This window comes from Schistocerca cancellata, chromosome 6, assembly GCF_023864275.1.
Source record: "Schistocerca cancellata isolate TAMUIC-IGC-003103 chromosome 6, iqSchCanc2.1, whole genome shotgun sequence".
Classification (NCBI taxonomy): Eukaryota; Metazoa; Arthropoda; class Insecta; order Orthoptera; family Acrididae; genus Schistocerca; species Schistocerca cancellata.
In genome coordinates, this window is record NC_064631.1 from 26,865,195 (window position 1) to 26,887,000 (window position 21,806).

Sequence of the window (21,806 nt, forward strand, 5' to 3'; positions counted from 1 at the left end):
AAAATCCAAAGTGATGTGCTCATAATATGTCATAAAAAACATAAAAAGCCAGTTCAAGAGACACCTTAGTGCAATGTTTAAGATTAAAAATCTTAGTCTTTTGGAGCACAAGCAATGTTGGCATAAAGTGTGACTAAGCCAAACAGTAGTGCACCACAAACTGCACTGACTAGTGCATTTAATTTTGGTGTCTATATGATCTATAGGAAGTGATTATCACTTTTCCTGCAAAGATGCCATGTTTGGCAAGGTATCCAAAGCAAAGACTGTGAAAAGAAATATATCTCACAAAATTATCCGTAATTGGATCTATGCAATACATGGACTGTTTGCACAAAGCAAGTTGACACTCAGTGTGCTGGCTCATTGATGTGACCATTACCCATTTACTGTTGTTCACATCAGCCTTCATGCTGAGTATCAGCTTGGGTTGCATGAAAAGTAAGGAGACTTGAGTTCACCATTCCAAGTGCTGAACTACTTGCTGTTGAAGATATTTGTGTGCTTGATGGGTCCTCTATGGTAGTGTGTTTATTTATTTTTGCAGCCCATTGATGGCTGTAGTACAATGTACAAGATATCAATGGATTTGTCTTAAATCTAGTGTTTCAAAGAAAATTAATCAAATACTCAAGATCAGGTGTGGCTCACAGTTAAAAGCTCTGAGACATAGCCACCCCTAAAGATATATTAAAATATGTCATAATAATGGATTACAGAATTTAAATTATCAGCAGACATTTCAAATGTTTCCTTCACAGGTTTAAATACTGATAGTCAAATCTTTGGATCTGTTGATGTCAAGTTATTGTTTTCAAACCGGTAGTAGTTTGTCTTAAGGCTGCATCATGACATGCTGCTTAGCTCCATGCAGCAGAGGTTTGGGGGTGTGGTTTCTGTGGATAACAACTCTCATACGACACCCAATGGCTCTGTTCATTCAGCTGAAGGGTGTCCTACCAAATTCCATGTGATTTTCACATTCTGCCACTTTAGGAAATGGGAATCAACAGTGCCTGAACCTCGGTTATTGAATCACTGTTTCTGTGTATCTGTTTTATGCTTTGATGCACTGTTAATCAATAATTCCATCCATTGCATGAGAGGCATAACAAAATTGTAAATGTCTTGCTAGAATGCATGTGAATATGATAACATAACTGGCAGCATGTGCTGAGAGTTTCAAGAATGATTAGACGAAACAAGCATGCAAAGCATGTGCCTTGCTTGCTGACAAATTCTGCAGCATAAACTAGCAAATTTGTTTTTGTGGGTTTTGTGCCTGAGTTCTTGCAAACAGTTGTAGTATACTGTGAATACTGAATGGTATAATTGCATTTTATTAGGCAGAAATTGAGAAAATAAGCTTAGGCTGTAAGTGGCATGCTCAGACATGATCAAATCAAACAAAAACAAAAACAATGCAGATCCAGAAAAGAGTATACACATAAATTCAACAGAGTAATGTATGGTAGAATGTTTAGCCACCAATGATACTTTAGCACAACGAAGAAAACTTAAAAGGATGCATTTTGAGTGCTCCTTAATATGGTGTAAAACTTAAACTACATATTTTCAGACTACTCAAGTATAAATATGAAAACCAACAAGTAAGGTGTGTTTGGTAATCAGATATGTAAATCAGCATCATTAGCTTGTGTCAACTAATCACAGCACAGGAACTGTGATGTTGTGGAATATTACTGTTTCATAGTATGAATACATAAATGCCATCGATTGAACATACATGAAAAACATTAATCATCTCAAGTTCAGAACTGAAAACACAAAAAACATTAAGCATTCAGTTCTTAACATAAATTGCATTAAAGATCTCTCAAAAACATGTCATTTTCAGTACCTTTTACTGTCATAAAGTGTCAATAAATGTGACATTGGTGGCTAATTATGGTTTCTATAGATCTTATTTTGGAGGTAGCTTTTGGTATTATTTAGCGGGCAATGATGTTACTTCATCTATTATATTATTCCAAATATTTTGTTCTTTCATCTGTTTCATATAAAGCATTTTCGTGGATATTTTGAAAACAGCAGGACCAAGTAAAAATGTTTCCCAGTACAAAAATATTCTACATTAAATATCCTACAAAAAAGCCTACTTCATTTTTTTCTAGGACTAACAGTTTGCAGATTTTTAAAAATTGTGTTTTAACGGTACAAAGTTGATGTTTATTGTTAAAAGAAGTAGGTTAAGAACAAATACTACTTGTAAGCATCACATCTAAGTGTAGTAGAGCCATATTAAGGGATAAAGTGTTTTCTGGGCATGTAAGAGGCTGGATAGGCAGGGGTGGAGGCTAGAAGCAAGAGGAAAGTTAGGTCGCTGGATTGTGGTCATACACTTCCTTCTTTAATAGGTCTGCAAAATAATTCCTCACTATCTTACAAAAACCAACTTACGGTATTTCACAAAGTTATACTTACACTTCTGCAGTTCACCTTATGAATCACTAGTGATGCAGCACGAAGACAATCATGGGGGGTGTTTACTTTCCACAAAGTGTGTTAACACTGCACTGAATTCAGATACAAATTACTGATAACATTAACACAAGAAAAGCATATCAGCAGATACTATGTAAATCTCTGCACATTATTCTACAATGATACAGGGGAAATTGTCCACCCCCAATAGTTGAATGGTCACTGTGACGGATTGTCAGTCCTCTGGACCTGGGTTCGATTCCCGACTGGGTTGGGTAATTTTCTCCACCCAGGGACTGGGTGTTGTGCTATCATCGTCATTATCATCCTATCATCCTCACTGACTGCAGGTCGCCAAAGTGGCATCAAATTGAAAGACTGGCACCCGGTGAATGGTCTACCCAACGGTGGGGGCCCTAGCCATATGATTAAATAAATAAAACAGGGGAAATTGATTCTTAGTCATGTTGTAAGGAAGTTCTACATCTATGAGGGTTTCCCAGATAGTGATGCACCACTTTTTTTTCTCAGCCTAAAACAATGCTATGGATGCAAAACGTTTCATATGTATTATTTGAAGTCTTCTGAGTGAGCGTGCCAAGTTTCCATCACTTTCGACAGATAGCATAGCAACAGGTCGGTTTCAGAATGGTGTCTTTAGGTGATGTATGTTACAGGCAACATGCCGTCATTGAATTTCTCACTGCAGAGAAAGAAACTGTGGGGAATGTTTACAAACACTTGTGCAAAGTCTATGGAGCATCTGCTGTCAACAGAAGTACAGTTAGTCACTGGGCGCACAGGGTGAGGTCATCAAAAGGCAGTTCAGAGGAGCTCTACAATTTGCAGCGGTCAGGAAGACCATCCATGGCAGCAGCTGATGTTCTAATTCATGAGGACAGATGCATAATGACTCGGTGTTGGCGCTGCATCTGTCAATCAGCAAACAAAGTGTGGAAGCAATTATCTGCACCCTTGAATATTCAAAAGGGTGTGCAAGATGGGTCCAATGGTATCTAATGGTGGATCACAAATTGCACAGAAAAAACATTTGTATTGATTCGTTGCAACGTTTTGAAGCAGAGGGCAAGGCCTTCTTGTCTCATATTGTGACAGGTGATGAAACCTGGGTTCATCATTTTGAGCCCAAAACAAAATGAAAGTCTATGGAATGGTGTCACTCCCATGCCTCACAGAAGAAAAAATTCAGAGCAACTGCTTCAACTGGTAAGGTCAAGATCACCATGTTCTGGGACTGTGAAGGTTTGATTCTTATTGATGTGATGCCATGAGGCAGTAACATAGATGTGCTGCCAGTGCCTTTGGTGCCACAGCAACCCAGGAGATGTTTTGCTGCAACACGATAACGTTCAGCCCCACACAAGTCTGAGGACTACTGAACACATCAAAAAACAGGGTTGGACAGGGTTATCCCATCTACCCTACAGCCCTGACTTAGCCCCCTTGGACTTCCACTTTTTGGGCTGTTAAAGGCTGCCATTCATGGAAGACATTTTGTCGGTGATGAGGAGGTGATTCACACAGTGAAGCACTGACTCTGCCACCAGGACAAGGATTGGTACTGACAGGGCATACATGCTCTTGTTTTGAACTGGAGGAAGGCCATAGAATGGAATGGAGATTGTGTGGAAAAATAGGGTGAGTAGATAAAACACCATTCTTTCGTGTGTGTAATTCCCATTATGTTCAATAAAGAATGGTTGAAGAAACAAAATGTGGTGCATTACTTGCTGGGCAATCCATGTACTTCTAGATCTACATCTATACTCTGCAACCCACTGTACCATTTATTAGGATGTCTTCCCATTCCAGTCACACATGATGTGCAGGAAGAATTATTGTTTGAATGCCTCTGTGCATGTTGTAATTATTCTAATCTTGTCCTCACAGTCCCTATGTGAGCAATACATAGGAGGTTGTAGTTTATTTCTAGAGTCATAATTTAAAGTCAGTTCTTTAAACTTTTTTGATAGACTTTCTCATGATAGTTTGTCTATTTACAAGAGTCTTCCAGTTTAGTTTCTTCAGTATTTCTGTAGCACTCTGCCATGGATCAAACAAACCTGTTCAATGCCCCCTGTTAGTTCTATTTGGTGCAGGTCCCACACTTGAGCAATATTCTAGAACCAGTCATATGAGTGATTTGTAAGTAATTCCCTGACTGCACTCTCCCAGTATTCAACCAATAACTGAGGTCTACTGCATGCTTTATGCACAACTGGGCATATGGGATCATTCCCTTTCATATCCCTATTGAATGTTACACCCAGGTATTTGTATGATATTTACAGCAAGTCGCCAGTCTTTGTACCACTTTGAAATCTTATCAATATCTGACTGTGTATTTATGCAGCTTCTTTCAGACAGCACTTCATCGTAGATAACTGTGTCATCTGCAAAAAGTGTGAGGTTACTATTAATATTGTCTGCAAGGTCACTGATATACAACATGAACAGCAAGGGTCCAAACACACTTCCCTGGGGCACACCTGAAATTACTTCTACATCTGATGATGACTCTCCATCCAAGATAGCATGCTGCATCCTCTCTACTAAAAAGTCCTTGACCTAGTCACAAATTTCATTCAATTGTACTTTTGACATGAGCCAAATGTTTTTCAGAAATCAACAAATACTGCATCCCCCTGACCGCATTGATCTAAAGCCTTCAGTACATCACAAAAAAAAGAGTGAGTTGGGTTTCACATGATCAATGTTTTCGGAATCCATGGTGGTTGGCATTGAGGAGGTCACTCTGTTGAAGATACCTCATTATGAGCTCAGAACATATTTTAAGATTCTACAACAAACTGAGACATTGCCTTATACTAGCTAAAAAATTTTATACATTATTCACAATATAAATTGTTGATAGAAAAAGTCTTCAAGCACCTAACTGGGACTGAAACCATCATCAACATTCCAAAGGTGCCAAAAATGTATATGGTGCACCATTTTATACTCTTTAAAAGCTTTGTCTTGCTTCATTTCTCATCAACTACAGACCAGTTTCACTGATATCAGATTTCTCAAAAATCCTAGAAATGCTTATGTATACCAGATTAGTTAACTATTTGGACAAACATAACATTCTCATACACTCACAACATGGTTTCAGAAAGGATAAATCTACAGAATCAGCAATTGCCAGTCTAACAGAACACATTTTACAGTCCTTAGATGAGAAAAAGGTTGTCTCTGCAATGTTTCTGGATCTTTCAAAGGTATTTGACACCATTGACCACGAAACGCTGATACAAAAATTAAGCAACTATGGCATTCAGTCATACTTGTGCAACCGCAAGCAGTATGTATCATTAGGAAGAGAGAGAGAGAGAGAGAGAGAGAGAGTGTCTAAAATCTTTGTAAAAACATTGGACATGGCACAGAACTTTAAAACTTTAACCACATTCGTCCGAGTATTGCCTAAAAGAGATGGCAGGTCCACTGGTCAGAAAATAAAACTCAATCCAATAAAACGTGGCGCCCAGTGATCTGGACACCGCAAGCACCACACATTGGAGGGTCCTCTTGCCGGAGCAGGAAGCCATGCGTCATAGAGCTGTGGCCTATTCGAAGCCGAGTGAGGAGAACCTTGTCCCATCGATGGGGCTGAAAAGAAGTACACCACACATGCGTTGTGGGCTTGACTATACGGAGCTTATTGTCAGTCACTTCCAGCCACTCATCCTCCCACTGATGCATGACTCGTGAGCTCAACAGCCAGGTGAGTGCGTGCAGGGGGATAGCACACTGAGATAGTTGTGTATCGAGACACGCCTCCTTCGCTGCAAGATCTGCTCTTTCATTCCCAACAATGCCGACATGCCACGGAACCCAGCAGAAAGCTACAACCTTCCCCAGTCACTGTAGTCGGAGAAGGGCATCCTGGATGGTCTGGACTATTTTGTCTGCTGGATACAAACGCTGCAATGAGTGAAGGGCACTGAGTGAATCGGAACAGAAAAGAAATTTAGGAGAGGAAGAATGTCTCATCTGCTCCAGTGCCCGCAAGATCGCAGACAATTCTGCATCAAAGACAGTAAAAGTCTGAGGCAGTCGGACCTTGAGGACACGATCTGGAAAAACAACAGAGCAACCAAAGGAATCCCCTTGTTTCAACCCATCTGTAAAAACAGCTACATAGTCGTGGTGCTCAGATAAAATGGCAGAAAATGCTGCATTAAAAATGGTGGCAGGAGTGCAATCTCTCTTGTACTGCAATAAATCTAAAATCACTCCGGGCCTCTTCAGTAACCAGGGTGGCAGGCGGTTAAAACCTTGGATTTGGGGTTGTGCAGACTCCACACCGAGGGACTCTAGCACACATTGCACACGGATCCCAAACGGCAACGTAGCCCGGGAACGGCGGCAAAAAGGCGGTCCAGAGGTGGACAGGCAACAAGATGGTGAGAAGGCGAGCTGGGAGCTGCAAGAAACTTACAAGCCTGGCGCACCAGCAGGAGTTGCCACCGGATGGTAAGTGGCGGTTCGCCAGCCTCAGCACAGAGGCTGGGTACGGGACTGGTCCAATAAGCACCTGTGGCCAGTCGAATCCCAGCATGGTGAACAGCGTCAAGGATCTGCAAATAAGACAGCCTTGCTGACCCATATACTGTGCACCCATAGTCCAGCCGTGAACACACAAAAGCTCGATAAAACTGAAGGAGATGCACCATGTCCACTCCCCAAGACCTGTGGCTGAGGCACTTGAGGATGTTCAGCGCCTTCATGGTTCTGGCTTTCAAGTCACGTAGGTGTGGCAGCCATGACAACCTGGAGTCAAAAATTAGGCCCAGAAACCGCATTGAGTCTCTAAAATGTAGGACAGTATCCCCCGTATGAAAGGCAGGCAAAGTAAAAAGATGACGAGAACGATTAAAATGAAAACAAACACACTTATCGGCAGAAAACCTAAAACCATCTTTGCAGCCCACTCCTCTAACCGCCACACTGTTAGCTGCAACTGATGGCTCATGGTTGCAACACTGGAGGAGGAATAGAAAACAGCAAAGTCGTTGACAAATAAGGAGCACTGTATTGGACTCCTCACTGTAGACGTTATACTGTTGATGGCTATGGCAAAGAGGGTAACACTGAAAACACTGCCCTGGGGGACACCATTCTCCTGCTCAAAGCGATCAGACAGTGTGTTACCAACGCAGGTCCGAAAAAACCGCTGAGACAGGAAAGACCGAATGAAAATGGGGAGGCGGCCACGAAAGCCCCATTGATGCAGTTGTGCAAGAATACAGTGTCTCCAAGTAGTATCATATGCCTTACTGATATGAAAGAAGCTACCGATAGAGTGATGCTGACGGAGGAAAGCCTGCTGAATAGCCGCCTCTAGGAGGGTCAGGTTGTCAACCGTGGACCGAAATTTTTGGAATCCACACTGAAAGCAGCTAAGGAGCCAGACCAGACGATGGTTAACCATCCGTTCCAGGGTCTTTCCGACACAGCTTGTCAAGGCGATACTACGATAACTGCTGGGACATGTGCAGTCCTTTCCTGGTTTGAGGAGAGGGATGAGGATTGCCTCCCTCCACGAGGTGGGGAACACTCCTGTTTGCCATATGAGATTAAAATATTCGAGGAGGATTTCCTTTGACGCCGCTGGCAGATGTCGCAGCATGGAGTACCGGATGTGGTCGTAACCTGGTGCAGTGTCAGAAGTCTCAGTAAGTGGCAATTCAAGTTCCCACATGGAGGAAGGGGAGTTGTAGGCCCCAAAACTGTTCGACCGAAAGTCGAAGTTTGCTCTTTCGACAGTCGCACGGTAGTGACGAAACGCTGGATCCTGGGTTGCAGTGGCAGTACTTTGTGCAAAATGCTCTGCCAGCGTCTTAGCAATGGCTCTGGGTGTTGTTTGGAAGCATCCCTGGTTCAGGACTGCAGCTATTGGTAAATGGCTGTGTTTATCGGAAATCCTCTGGATGGCTTCCCATACTTTTGTGGAACAAGTCGAACGGTTGATGGAGTCCAGGAACTCCTGCCATGACCTTTTATCGCTCTCTTTAATGACACGGCATGCCTTGGCTCTCGCGATTCAAAAGGCGGTAAGATTGACCGCTGTTGGGCAGCATTTAAATCGTCGAAGAGCCCCACGCCTGTCCCGGATGGCTGAACGGCACTCTTCTGTCCAACAAGGCACAAGGTGCCGCTTAAGAGTGCCAGAAGACTGTGGTATGGACAGGTCAGCAGCATAATGGATCACAAGTGTGATGTGATCCACCCATTCCAGCCAACCAAGTAAACAGTGGCCAGTTAGCTCTGCCAATCATCCACGATGGCGGCCTCTGCTCCAGCAATACACCATCCAGGAGATGAATTCGGATGGGGAAGTGATTGCTGGAATGAATGTCGTCAATGACCTCCCAGTGAACAGAGTCGGTGAGGGTTGGAGAGCAGAAAGGTAGGTCAATGGCTGAGAATGACCCAGTAGCAGTAGAGAAATGAGTCTGAGTACCTGTGTTTAGGATGCACAACACTTGAGATGTTAGGAGGCTCTCCAAAACTCGATCTTGAGCGCAAAGAGAAGTGGAGCCCCACAGGACATGATGGGCATTGAAGTCTCCCAGGAGGAGAAATGGGCAGGGAAGTTGTGCGATAAGATCTGTGAGAGCCTCTAAGTTCACTGCATCCAGAGGTGGTAAATAAAGGGAGCAAATGGTAAGCCTCCGACGTGAATGAATTTCAACTGCAACTGCTTGCAGGTCAGTATTCAGCGGGAGAGCATAGGAGTGGTGGTCATTATTGACAAACACAGGGATCCGCCTTTGGCCCTTAGTACGGGAGCATCAGATGGTTTGAAATGCATTTCCTGTAAACACAAGCACAGGGGACGTTGCCGTGCTAGGAGGTTCACTTCCTCCACATGTGCCCGGAATCCATTCATGTTCCACTGTATAATGCACTTTCTGTTGGGGAGGAGAGCCCTCAACAGGTGTAGGCTCAGTTTTGGGGCGAGATGATCATCCCAGTCTGACATCAACCTCCATCGCCTCAGAAGAGGAGTCGAGAGAGACGTCAGAGAGAACGACATCAACATCAGCACCTTCACCTTTGTATCCTGTTACACCTGCCGAGTACAGTTTATCCCTTAATACTGTTCTATTGCACATAGATGTGATACAAAAACATAATATTTGTTCTTAACCCATTTCATTTAACAATAAACATCAATTTTATACCATTAAAACACTATTTTTAAAAACCTGCAATTTTTCCATCCCTATTAGTCCTGAAAAAAATTAACAAGGCCTTTTTTGTAGGAAATTTAGTGTAGTTCAATTTTGTAATTAGGAGCATTTTACACTAAATTCACACACCACTGGTCAGGATTTTTATTATGTTGAAATGATAATTAAATCAAGACTCTAAGCTGCTGACAGGCACTGATATACATCAATGGGGACATTTGATAATGTGTGACCTGACCGGGACTCGAACCCGGGATCTCCTGCTTATATGGCAGACACACTATCCATCTGAGCCACCGAGGGCATAGAGGATAGTGCAACTGCAGGGATTTATTCTTTGCACACTCCCCGTGAGACCCACATTCCCAACTTAATGTCCACATACTACATTCATAGTGCCCCTGCCCATTACACTCATTACACATGGCAGACAATCTTAACGAGTCCCGTAAGAGTTCGGTCAATGCATGTGCATCTGAACAGAAGCAGGTCAATTGTGGTTTAGCCTTAACTATATGAAGATGGTGTCTGTCCGAAAGAACAGATACCATCGGTGACTGTGCAACTCTCTAGAATGAAATGATAATTAAATCAAGACCCTAAGCTGCTGACAGGTATTGATACACATCAACAGGGACAGTTGAAAATGTATGCCCTGACTGGGACTCGAACCTGGGACCTCCTGCTTACATGGCAGATGCTCTGTCCATCTGAGCCACCAAGGCACAAGGATAGTGCGACTGCAGGGATTTATCCCTTGCACGCTCTCCGTGAGATTCTTTTGGACATGTCCAAAAGAACAGATACCATCTTCATATAGTTAAGGCTAACTGGCCATTGACCTTCTGTTCGGATGCGGGTGTAATGAGTGTAATGGGCAGGGGCACAACAAATGTAGTGTGTGGACATTAAGTTGGGAATGTAGGTCTCATGGGGAGCATGCAAGGGATAAATCCCTGTAGTTGCACTATCCTCTGTGCCCTTGGTGACTCAGAGGGATAGAGCATCTGCCATGTAAGCAGGAGATGCCGGGTTCAAGTCCCGGTCGGGGCACACATTTTCAAATGTCCCCGTTGATGTATATCAATGCCTGTTGGCAGCTTAGGGTCTTGATTTAATTATCATTTCATTCTTGAGAGCTGCACGGTCACCAATGGTATCTGTTCTTTCAGACGTGTCCGAAAGAACAGATACCATCTTTGCTTTTAGTATGTTGTCCACTGTACAAAAGTTTGTGAGTACACAAATTTTTCCCTTACTTTCCTTTGTTGATTGAACTATAATTACTGATGAAGTCTTCAATTTATTGACTCTTGGGTTTAATGCAAGCAGGTTGACATGAAATGTAAATAAAGAAATCACCTGCTGTTTGGGAAAATAAGTCAAAGTGTAAATGTATATCTGGTACTGGGTGACAAAGCCTTAGACAGAGTAAATTCTACAATATTTCTGGGGATTCATGTAGATGAAAAATAAATTTCAATGCCCAAGTAATAAAACTTGAACAAAAACTCTATTCAGCATCTATGCAAATGCAGGCTTTGTTGCTAAATCTCATTGATGAAATATTGGGTATCAGCTGTATCCCTTGTGTCATCTTGTTACCGCAATTCAGCTGACAAATCATGAAGATTTCATCAGTTCCATTTGCTTTGGTCTAAGAATTATCTTAAACATCTCTACCTGGTACCCTCACTACATATATACAAATGTATATCACGTATTATGACCAGTGCTGAAGATTTTCAGACAACTTTTATAGCTGCAGTACCTGAAGTAGCACAGCATTCCATTCCCAGTAAGCAAAAAGAAGTACTACACAAGGGCACCAATAAAACATTTTTTTTTTAAATCTGCAATTTTTCCATCCCCTGAAACATGAAATCATAGCCAGAGACAGTTTTTGTTATTTGTGTGTGTGTGTGTGTGTGTGTGTGTGTGTGTGTGTGACATGACTTAACATCTTCACTATATTGTTAAATTTGTATTACTGTGTATAGATCCCTTTGAATTACCTGGTGTGTAGTATTTTTTATATTTATTTTTTATTTTTCATTTTCCTCATAATGAATTCACATAAAATTTACATGTACATAAGGCAACATCACACAGTATTTATTGTCTATGGATGGATAAACATAATTAAACATGTAGGTGGTGTACGCTGATGTACCGAGTGAGAGGTGTAAATAGTAATAAATGGGAGTTAAATGAATGCAGATTGCAGACTGTCTGGGAATCTGTTAGGTTATTTAATACATGAATGATGCTCTTGGACAGTAGGCAACTAATATTGATTAAAAAATCAGAGAAGTATTCAGTGAATGCCTCAAAAGTGGCTCCACGGTTTGTGTATTTGTCAGAAAATGTAGAAAGTGTGAGTACATAGCTGATTTGGAATAAGCAGACCTATGATTCTTGTTTTGTTTTTAAGCAGTGTTTTTCTCAGGTTCTATGTTCTTTGTTAGACAAAGTTCATTTGACATGCAATGAATCATTACATTATTCACAAAAGACTGGTAAAGAAATTTTAAAAATCTGAAAATAAGATATTTATGAAAGTAAATAAAATTGCTGTACATATCAAATACTCACCAGGTTTGTACACTACAGACCAATAAGAAATAGTGATACATACAGCAGCTGTTGTAGCTATTGTGTGAATAGCCCAATAAATTTTGTAGTGCAGTGGCATGGTGTCAGTGCCTGCCTCTGCTGAGGATGAAAATAGAAGTAAGTTTTTTATAATTCTTTTTGTCAAATGATTTACTGTTATCATTAGTAATAACTATCACTTATATTGATTTACCTGATATCTGATGCTTCTCCTTTAACTTTGCAATGTATACAATAACCAGACCAAAGATGGCTTGAATAGTGCACATTGTAATTCCCCAGTTTGTGAGGTATATTAGCCATTTCCAGCCAAGTACTGATTTTTTCTGCATCGTGCTAGTTCCTAGCAGTGAGACAATAAACACGGCCAGGAAGAATATGGCAACCACTGCTCGATATAATAAATATGGAAGTGAAATGCCATCTCGCAGTTGCCACTGTAAAATTAGAGTGTACTCATTTATACAAATATGGGTACGTGATTTACTTAACGTAGTAGGTAAAGAGGATATAATTTGCAGTGGAACTCTTATTCTGTGGTGCTAATAACAACATAAATATGTGGATGCTAAATTCCTTCTTTTTAACCAAGGGAATATTCAGCATAAGCGTGGCACATTCATCAAGGAAGAAGAAATGTTGATGGACTCTGTTGAATTTGAATGAACATTTCTTGCCCATTCACATTCCGAGCCAAAAAAAAACAGCAGTGAGATAAAACCTATTTCCTACCTGCTAAAGGGCATACATTTTTCCCTGAACACACAGAAGATAACAAATTGCACCTTCACGAAATTAAGTTTTCTTATGCAATAAATTCCCAAATATTTTCTGAAGAAAGGCACTTGGTATGAACACCTTTGTTTGTAACGGTATTATGCTTCTTAATAAACATTAATGCAGATCTTTTCTTCTGTTGTGACTGGTTATGGTATCCATAGGGTTGCAATTTTTTTCTTATACGTGCTGGTAGGTCCTCGATCGTGTATACCTTAACTTCTCGTTGGCTTGAAATAAGTTATTCCGCAGAACTGCTGTTTTCTTCAGTACAACTTAATCTCACATATTATTCCTAAATAATGAATGCAGCAATCGCACAAGAATTTCATCAACATTCTGACACTTTTAATGATTTAAAAAATTTCTTCGTTGTCAACTTCACAACAAGAAGTTACGTCATTTGTCGTAAATTATAGTAGACTGAATCATATAAGTGGTTAACCAGTGTTGTATATTTACCTGAGATTTTACAAATATGTTGGCTGTCTGATGATCTATTTTGAAATGTTCAGCTGAAAACGCCTTCTTCCAGAATCCTTTCATCATTCCTCAGTTATTTGGATATAGTATGTGTGAAATAGCTAGTACCTGCTGTGAAAATAAATTTGACAGTTTAGAGGAAAATACTGGCAAACAATTAATAATAAGATATTGACAAATTATCCAAGATAGGAAAGTGATAATCAGCAAGAGAAAGGATAAGTAATTACCCCATTATCTGTTTGGCTATCTCAAGAGGTAGTGTTGACCCAACGAAATTTGGATTTGGGCACCGGTAGGATTTTATGAGTCCTCATGATAAAGACATTATGGTGAAATTCTTGGAGATGACAGAAACTATTGTGAAATATATGATTATTAATTATTTGCTTACATAAATATAAGTTTTATTTCATATCTGGTAATAAATGGTCAGAATATAAAGAAGCACAACAAAAGTTCTTCCTGGAGAATTATACAAGAATATGCAACAATTATTTCCCTTATTATTACTAAAGTCTTTCAGTATGATAAGATAAAATGGATAAATTGAAAATATATACTCAAAAAAAATTTCAGTCTTACTTGGAAAACAGACAGCCGATCACTCAGTCACTCATCGTGTACCATGAATACCACCGTGAAGAAGAATCTCCAAGGATCTGGAAGCAGATAAGATTTACACTAATAAATTGAACTAACTATTAGAAATCACATTAATTGTTAAACTACTACAAAATATATATGCTTATTCAAACTAAAGTTAATGTGATAAAATTGACAGAATGAAGCTACTTTGAAAAATTCAGATACATTAATTAGCTGCTGTATATCTCCTACTGATAACTTAACTAAATAAACATTATACAACAGAGTACCAAAGGTCTAATGCTGACTTTTAAAATAAAAGTCGTGTATAGTTCATGAATTGCAAATTATTCATCTAGAATATAAGAACAGAAACCATTTGTCTCAGTGAACACTGTCATTCAGAGGATAATATTATAATATTAATTAAACAAAAATTTATGACCTAACAAACAGCTTTTGGGGATGAGGTAAATCAATTAGAGGACCATGCAACCTATTCACTCTGATATAAATTAAGAATTGAGAAACTATTTTAATTGCTGCAATGAAAGGATAATATTCAAGAGCTGGTGATCTGCAACAACTGAACCTTTCCTGTTCAAATTTTAGTGTCTAATTGAAAGTCACAAAAACAAAAAAGAGAAAACAACCTATAGTGGCTCCACCATCAATAACTGTAGCAAGGGAAAAGAAGCCTCTTTTGCCAGCATGGAGAATGCCAGCAATGAGGCTATCTCTGGTTGAGCCAGTTCACTCTGAACAGTTGTGTGTGCACAAGCTTTCCTCTGTATCATAGTGCTGGTGTTAAAGTGCACTTTTTAGCTGCAAGTATTCCTACCCAGATCCACCATATCAGTGACCCTATGGCAAATGTCAGCAGCTACTATTGTTACCCAGTGTACTACACCTCATCCCTCACACTCTAACAGTGGAGCTAATATACACTTAAAGTTCTAGTGAACTATAGGTACAAGACAGTGACATCCACAATGCATAATTTAATGTTTCAGACTAGTAGGAATAGTCACCATTAAGTGTGTAATACGAAAGTGATATTTCTATGTGTCAAGCTGTGGGTAACAATGACATTTGTGTACATGAACAATGTGTGATGATTTTTGACTTACTAGACAATTTCAGTAACAAGAACAACCTGTTTTTATACCACCAAGATGCTGTTCCATAGACTGTTATGGACAGGCACATGGCATGGAATTTAATTTTCTCAGCTCAGTCATGGTGGGAACATTCTAGCAGCACCCACACATAAAGTCATGCAAGGTAATTTTCTTCTCCGACTTTCTTCCATGCTGCATTTGGACCTGGGAAGCTCGTCTGCCATTGCTCTCCAACTTCACGTGCCACCACATCTGTGACATAATTTCAGTGGACCATTTGTTCAACCAGGACCTCACTCCAAGCTGCCATCATTTCATACGGACGAACCAGTTATGTGCAGTCACTGAGTAAATTCTACAGAACTATGTAATTTTCAATGAGGACTCAAAGTTTGTTGCTTTCTTGAGCCACATGGGCAGCACGTCAACATCATCAGCTATACCATAAAAACACCAAAAGCTTATGGCAAATGTGACATGGCAAAGGCAGCTTTCCTCCACTGGCTAACTAGGACACTGGAGCGACAACTATGTCGTCATTTACAACAAGCAATTAGATACCAAGATATCCTCTTAGTTTTTGAGGCACCTTCACACATTAATTGACTTGACCCTCATGCCAGACAAAATGCTATGGATGTCCTGGCTCTTTAACACTAGAGTGGTGGAGTTTCTAACATTTCTAAAATGGCAGGAAGAGTTTATTTTGACCCTGCATAAAATATTTTCATGTATGACTTAAAAAAGTACTTTATTTTAGACTACACTAATCCCTTCATTTTTGTGAGTTGTAATGATAATTAGTACACTACTATATCACCAATTTATCCTTGCTCATGCACACTACCTAAACTCTAGACTTTCATACATTGAGTACTCGTAAAAGCTTCTAGACATTTTTAGCATATATGGGCCATATTATAATTGCCTGTGTTCTACACAGCTTCACTGTACTTATTTCTCAAGTCACTGTAATCTGTCAGAAACAGTCAGCAAAGGTGATTTCTATTTGATGCACACATTTTCTGCACATGGCTTTGTGGAAATTTGCACCATAGTCACTGGTCTTATTGCCTTTCAGAGGTTGATTTGTCACTTCTCCTTTCTAGACGATTTTGATCCCATATTTTCTTCTGTATGTTCTTCTTGTTGTTTCATTCCTTAGTGTTCACTTGCCTGCTGAAGTATGATCTCCTTCCTTTCCATTTTCTTGTTTGTTACCATTTTGTAGATGACCATGTTTTTATTGCCCCCATGTCCAAAATGTTGTAGAAGACATGCACTGGCACACAGTGTTTTCATATATTAATAGGTCATTTGATCATCCAGGTCCACCTCATACTTTATTGCATTTTAGAATGTTATGGTTTCAGATTTTTTCTCTATTATTTGCTTATTGTTACTTCAGCATGCAGTGCACTCAGAAGAATGACTTTTTTTTCTTCCTTCCTTGGTATACAGTCAGGGTGCAGTCTGTTTTGCCAGTCTGGCACAGGGTGGTGGTGCAGTGTATTTCAGCATTTGACTACTTTACCTCAGCAGGGATTACATGCAGATCTTGTTCAGCATACCAATTAAAGAACTTCTTACAAACTGAAAGGGGTGTGAAGAAGTCAACTGTCATCATGTTTTAATCTCCACTTAGAAATGGCCCCATGACATGCAAAATGATGCACTCATATTTTAGAGTTGTTGCTTCTCTCTCTGTGTGTGTGTGTGTGTGTGTGTGTGTGTGTGTGTGTGTGTGTGTGTGTGCTCTTTTTTGAGGAATGAGAAAGAATTACATACATAATTTGTTGCTATATTGGCACCAATCCACAAATTAAGATCATATTTATTGGGTTTGTTGGGCATGAATTGAGTGAACCTGCATCTTATCTGCATGTTTATATTTTCTGCAGGGCGATAAAAACAAATACTATTTTCCAAGAATTTTTGAAATTTTCAAATACAAGAGCAAAATTATTTGCTGGCAGGCTTTCAGCTCAGGCTGATTTTTCATCAGATTGGAGAAATCCGGGATGCTCATGAAATCTGTTCCTTGGCATAATGTCCTTGTTAAAAATACGTCCCCAAGAATGTGGCTAAAGAGCCTCTGTAGTCATATCATTAATATAAAGGACACCCCAAGCACATATGATGGCTAACAATTTTTCCAGTTTCCTAAGTGATATGGTCCAATCATTGTTTTTTAATATGTTTTGAACATTTGATTCTGTGAGATGTAGCTCTGGTTCTATAAAACTGAATCAGGAAGCACTGAAAACTGAGTTTCTACTCATTGACAAGTGTATCTAGTGGGAACTCATCACTTCTTTAGAATGTTCCCAGCCACCCTTCTTCAAGATGATGAAAAACTGACAATCTCCTACTAGGTTTCATCTCTAATGATCATGTTTGTAGTGGCCTGCTGTGATGGATGAGGTGAGAATAGATATAGATCAACATCTAAATCCTCCTCCACTAATCACTCCTCATTCATAATGTCTTTATCTTCATGTACACTTGTCTTTGATACAAAATACTCACCTTCATCAGTGAATTCAGTTTCCAGCTCACTGTCAGAATTCTCAAAGAGGTGTAACATTTCTTCATCAGCAACGCAACTAAAAGCCTATCAGTCAAAATTAATTTATATTCCTTAGTCTCACCTTCATGCAAAATCATGACCATCTTTATCTGTGGTCAGTAGAGAGATCCAGTATGTAGAACCAACAATCATCATGTGATGATGATGATGATGATGTTTGGTTTGTGGGGCGCTCAACTGCGTGGTTATCAGCGCCCGTACAATTATCCAATCTTTGCTCAGTCCAATTTCGCCACTTTCCTGGATGATGATGAAATGATGAGGACAACACAAACACCCAGTCATCTCGAGGCAGGTGAAAATCCCTGACCCCGCCGGGAATCGAACCCGGGACCCCGTGCTCGGGAAGCGAGAACGCTACCGCGAGACCACGAGCGGCGGACAATCATCATGTGGAATCAGGGCCAAACTAGCTTGGACCACATGTCATGAATGTAGGTAACTTAAACAAGATGATGAGATGTTTGAAAATGTCTTTCATGGACAAAGAATATTATCTGAATGACACGATATAAATTGTAGCGGATTGAAATAAGCACATGTCGAGATGCAACTATCAGCACCAACGACTCTGCATGATTGCTGACTGTTGCTGTTTTATTGTTTGATTGCTTACTTACATGCAGAAGGGAAAGAACAGTGTCAAATTGTCCCATATTTCTGTTCTAAATATATCAAAGGACATGTCCAAGAAAATATAAATATTTTGTAAATCCTAATACATTGTCATAAAAAGGAGAAAAAGTTAGGAAAAGTCACACAATTTCATGAACAAAATAAAAAAAAATGGATGTGACTATGAACAAAAAAGAATGACAGGTGACACTGTGACCCCTTCTGTCATTCTAGTGCTAAGCTACCACCATAGACACAGATGGCCATGATTTTGCGTGAAGATGAAACTATGGAATGTAAATTAATTTTGGCTGATAGGCTTTTAGCTGTGATACAGCACTGATTGATTTCCCATACAACAATGACAGCCAGATACAAAGTTTAGGGTCACACCATGGCGCAAGGCCACAGGCAATTTTCCCTTGGTGTGGAGCGTGTGGCACCACAACTCCAGGGTTTTACCCGTCTGCCATCCTGGTTGCTCCAGAGGCCCAGCGTCCTTTTAGACTTGTCAGAGTACCGGAGGAGCTGCACTTCTGCGTTTGTTTTTACTTCCTTATTTTATGATATTTTAAACCAGTATCCCTTTTGCGTTTTCGTGTTATGCGTCAATGGGAAGAGGAGTGGCTGGCAGTCGGTGCAAATAAGCTGCGTCTGGTCAAGGTCACCACGTGGCCATGGTGTTCGTCCTACCAGTCATGCAGGCGGGATGAGGTTCTCCTCACTCGCCTCCGCATCGGGCACAGTCCCTTAACGCACGGTTTTTTACTCCGGCGGGAGGACCCCCCAATCTGCAGTGCTTGTGGCGTCCAGATTACGGTCCGCCACATTTTACTTGACTGTCCTTTATTCTCTGACCAGAGGGCGGTGGTTTCCTTGCCACCAGATTTGCCCACTATTTTGCAAGACGACGCAACGACTGTGGGTAAGGTCTTACGGTTCTGTGTCCTGTCCAATTTGTTGCCTCGGATTTTAGGGAGAGGATTTTAATGTGCTGCTGGGTGACTGGCTCACCCAGGCTTTAGGTAAGAGGTCCTCCAGTCACGATTACCTACTTGTGTCACTTAGATTTCTGTTCTCTTTTCCTTGTGTTTCCTTTCCTCTTTTAGTGCGTTTCTTCTCCTCTTGTTTTGCCTCTGTATGTGAGGATTTGTAACTGCGTCAGGTCTGTGTCTTTTAGCCGTTCTCCTTGTTCGGTGTCCGTCTTCGTCCCTTCACTGCATGTGTTCCTGTTTCTATGCGTTTGGGCACTGATGACCACACTGTTTAGCGCCCGAAAACCTCAAACCACACCACACACTCACACACACACAATTTAGCCAAACTGAGCATTCAAGGATGCTACCGAGGATGATGCCACCAGCAAGTGCTGTGGTATCACTGACCTCCTGCCAGTCAAAACAAACATGCCCCCAGAAATCAGCAGCATGCTGGGCCCAGGCAAGCTGTTGGGGCCTCACCCAGTGTTGATTCAATGCATTCTTCTGTGCTTGCCCCATGCAATCACTCAAACTTGAAACTCAGTCCACAATAGGTGCTCCAGATCAGAGAACTCATCCAAGATACCTACATTCGTGACATGTGAAGCAAAATAGTTTGGTCCTGATTCCACAAGCTGATGGTGGACTCCACATACCAGATCTCTCTATCGACCAATTTCTTCTCGTCGACACTGGTTCAGAATTGAGTGTGCCCCTCCCCCGAGAGGACCTTCTGACCGAGTTGACCACACTGATCGTCCAGCCTATTGCTTCAAATGATTTGTCTATTGTGATTTATGGAATAGACACTTGACGATCGAATGGGATCTGCGTGACATGCTTCCGTGGCAGTTCTCGGTCTCAGAATCAAAGAACCTGTCTTGGGGGCAGCCTTTCTTCACCACTTCCACTTCTCTCCAGATCTGAATGTGGGACACACACACCACAGTGGTGGAGAATTATGACCAGCATCATTGATATCTCACCACAATATGAACAGCTGCCATTGATAATACCAACCTGCAGGCATCAAACCCTGTCACTGCTTGTGATAACCATCTCTGATTTCTCTGTGACTGCCAGATAATGAAATCAGAGTTACAACAGATCATCAAGTACTATGAAAAAGTCAGAAAAGATAAAATCACGCCACGCAAGGAGAATCGCGAACTGCATGCTAAAATTCTTTTGATTGCAGATGAACTCATTGTCATGTTTTATTGTCTGCAACGTATCACACAGAAGCAGTCACACCATTCTAGCATTGCCATCATGAACGAGACAATGAGCACTGAGACTTTGACAGCAGGTACACACACATCACCAGGACATATTGGTACTGCAAAGCCTGTCGCACCATCAATACAGGTCATTATATTGAAATTTTCTCAAAGTACATGAGAACTCTGTGTGTGACAGTGCTGCTCCTCATCACTAGTGTGTGATGTTGCAACAGAATGATATCTGACTTTGAACTTTACTAGGTCTAATATTATGCCTCAGCTTCCCTCCTTTCACAACAAAGTGCTGTGACTTGGCCCAGGCAGACTTCATGCAGCCAAGTGAGTTACAAATGAATTACTATGAGCAGGAATTGTCAGAGAGTCTGTCAGCCCTTGGGTCTTGCCCATCTATCTCCTGCCCAAAGATTATGGCACCTATCAATTATATGATGATTATCACATGCTCAACACTTGTGCAGTAGCCAATAGCTACCTGTATTGAATGTTCAAGACTTCACCCAAACTTAAGCAGGTGATACCAAAGACAGTGATCATCACCCCATTTGGGCTATACAAATTTCTGTTCATGCCATATGGCCTGAAAAATGTGGCACAAACTGGGCAGCATTTCATAGACAATATTCTCTTCAAGTTCCTTTTCTGCTATGCATATCTGGATGATATTCTAGTCTTCTGCCCTTCCCACATGAATGTCAGGAACATCTCACAATCATTTTTGCTGAAACATTTTGGCATCATGCTCAATTACGACAAAAGCCAACTGTGAAAATCCAAAGTGACCTTCCTTGGCAATTCTGTTAGCAATGATGGCATCCAACCAACTACACAATTCAGTTGCTGCAGTCCCAGAACTACAATGAATTACATTGATTTCTCAGCGTGATGAACTTTTACCAGTGGCATTTGCCCATTCGGGCTCCAGTGAAAAGTGCACCGGCAGGAAAATATGGATGGAGAAAAAGAAATCCTGTATGGATCCCCCCCACAGAGACTAACTGAGTCCCAGTACAAGTGTTGTCAGTAAATACAGTGGTGTGTCATTTCAGAGACAACATAGAGTGCAGACAACATACCATTTATACTGATCACTGCCCAATGGCATATTCCATACATAGCCCATTTTT

General features: G+C 40.8%; 1 protein-coding gene and 1 non-coding gene across 5 annotated transcripts in view; both read right to left on the bottom strand.

The window, feature by feature from the left end:
* Positions 1–21,806, bottom strand: part of LOC126190895 (protein rolling stone-like) — a 149,757-nt gene that overhangs the window by 11,989 nt on the left and 115,962 nt on the right. For 2 of the 4 annotated variants that reach the window (XM_049931510.1, XM_049931509.1), the window contains exons 2-6: positions 14,130–14,206; positions 13,775–13,901; positions 13,524–13,655; positions 12,478–12,721; positions 12,264–12,383 (exon numbers count right to left, since the gene is read on the bottom strand). In XM_049931510.1, the coding sequence (XP_049787467.1) occupies positions 12,264–12,383; positions 12,478–12,721; positions 13,524–13,610 (451 nt within the window). In that variant the 5' untranslated portion in view covers positions 13,611–13,655; positions 13,775–13,901; positions 14,130–14,206. The remainder of the gene's footprint in view (positions 1–12,263; positions 12,384–12,477; positions 12,722–13,523; positions 13,656–13,774; positions 13,902–14,129; positions 14,207–21,806) is intronic. The other 2 variants (XM_049931513.1, XM_049931512.1) reach the window with 1 other exon arrangement.
* Trnat-ugu (transfer RNA threonine (anticodon UGU)) lies at positions 10,320–10,393 on the bottom strand. Its single transcript has one exon. It is a non-coding gene; the product is annotated as a tRNA-Thr (tRNA).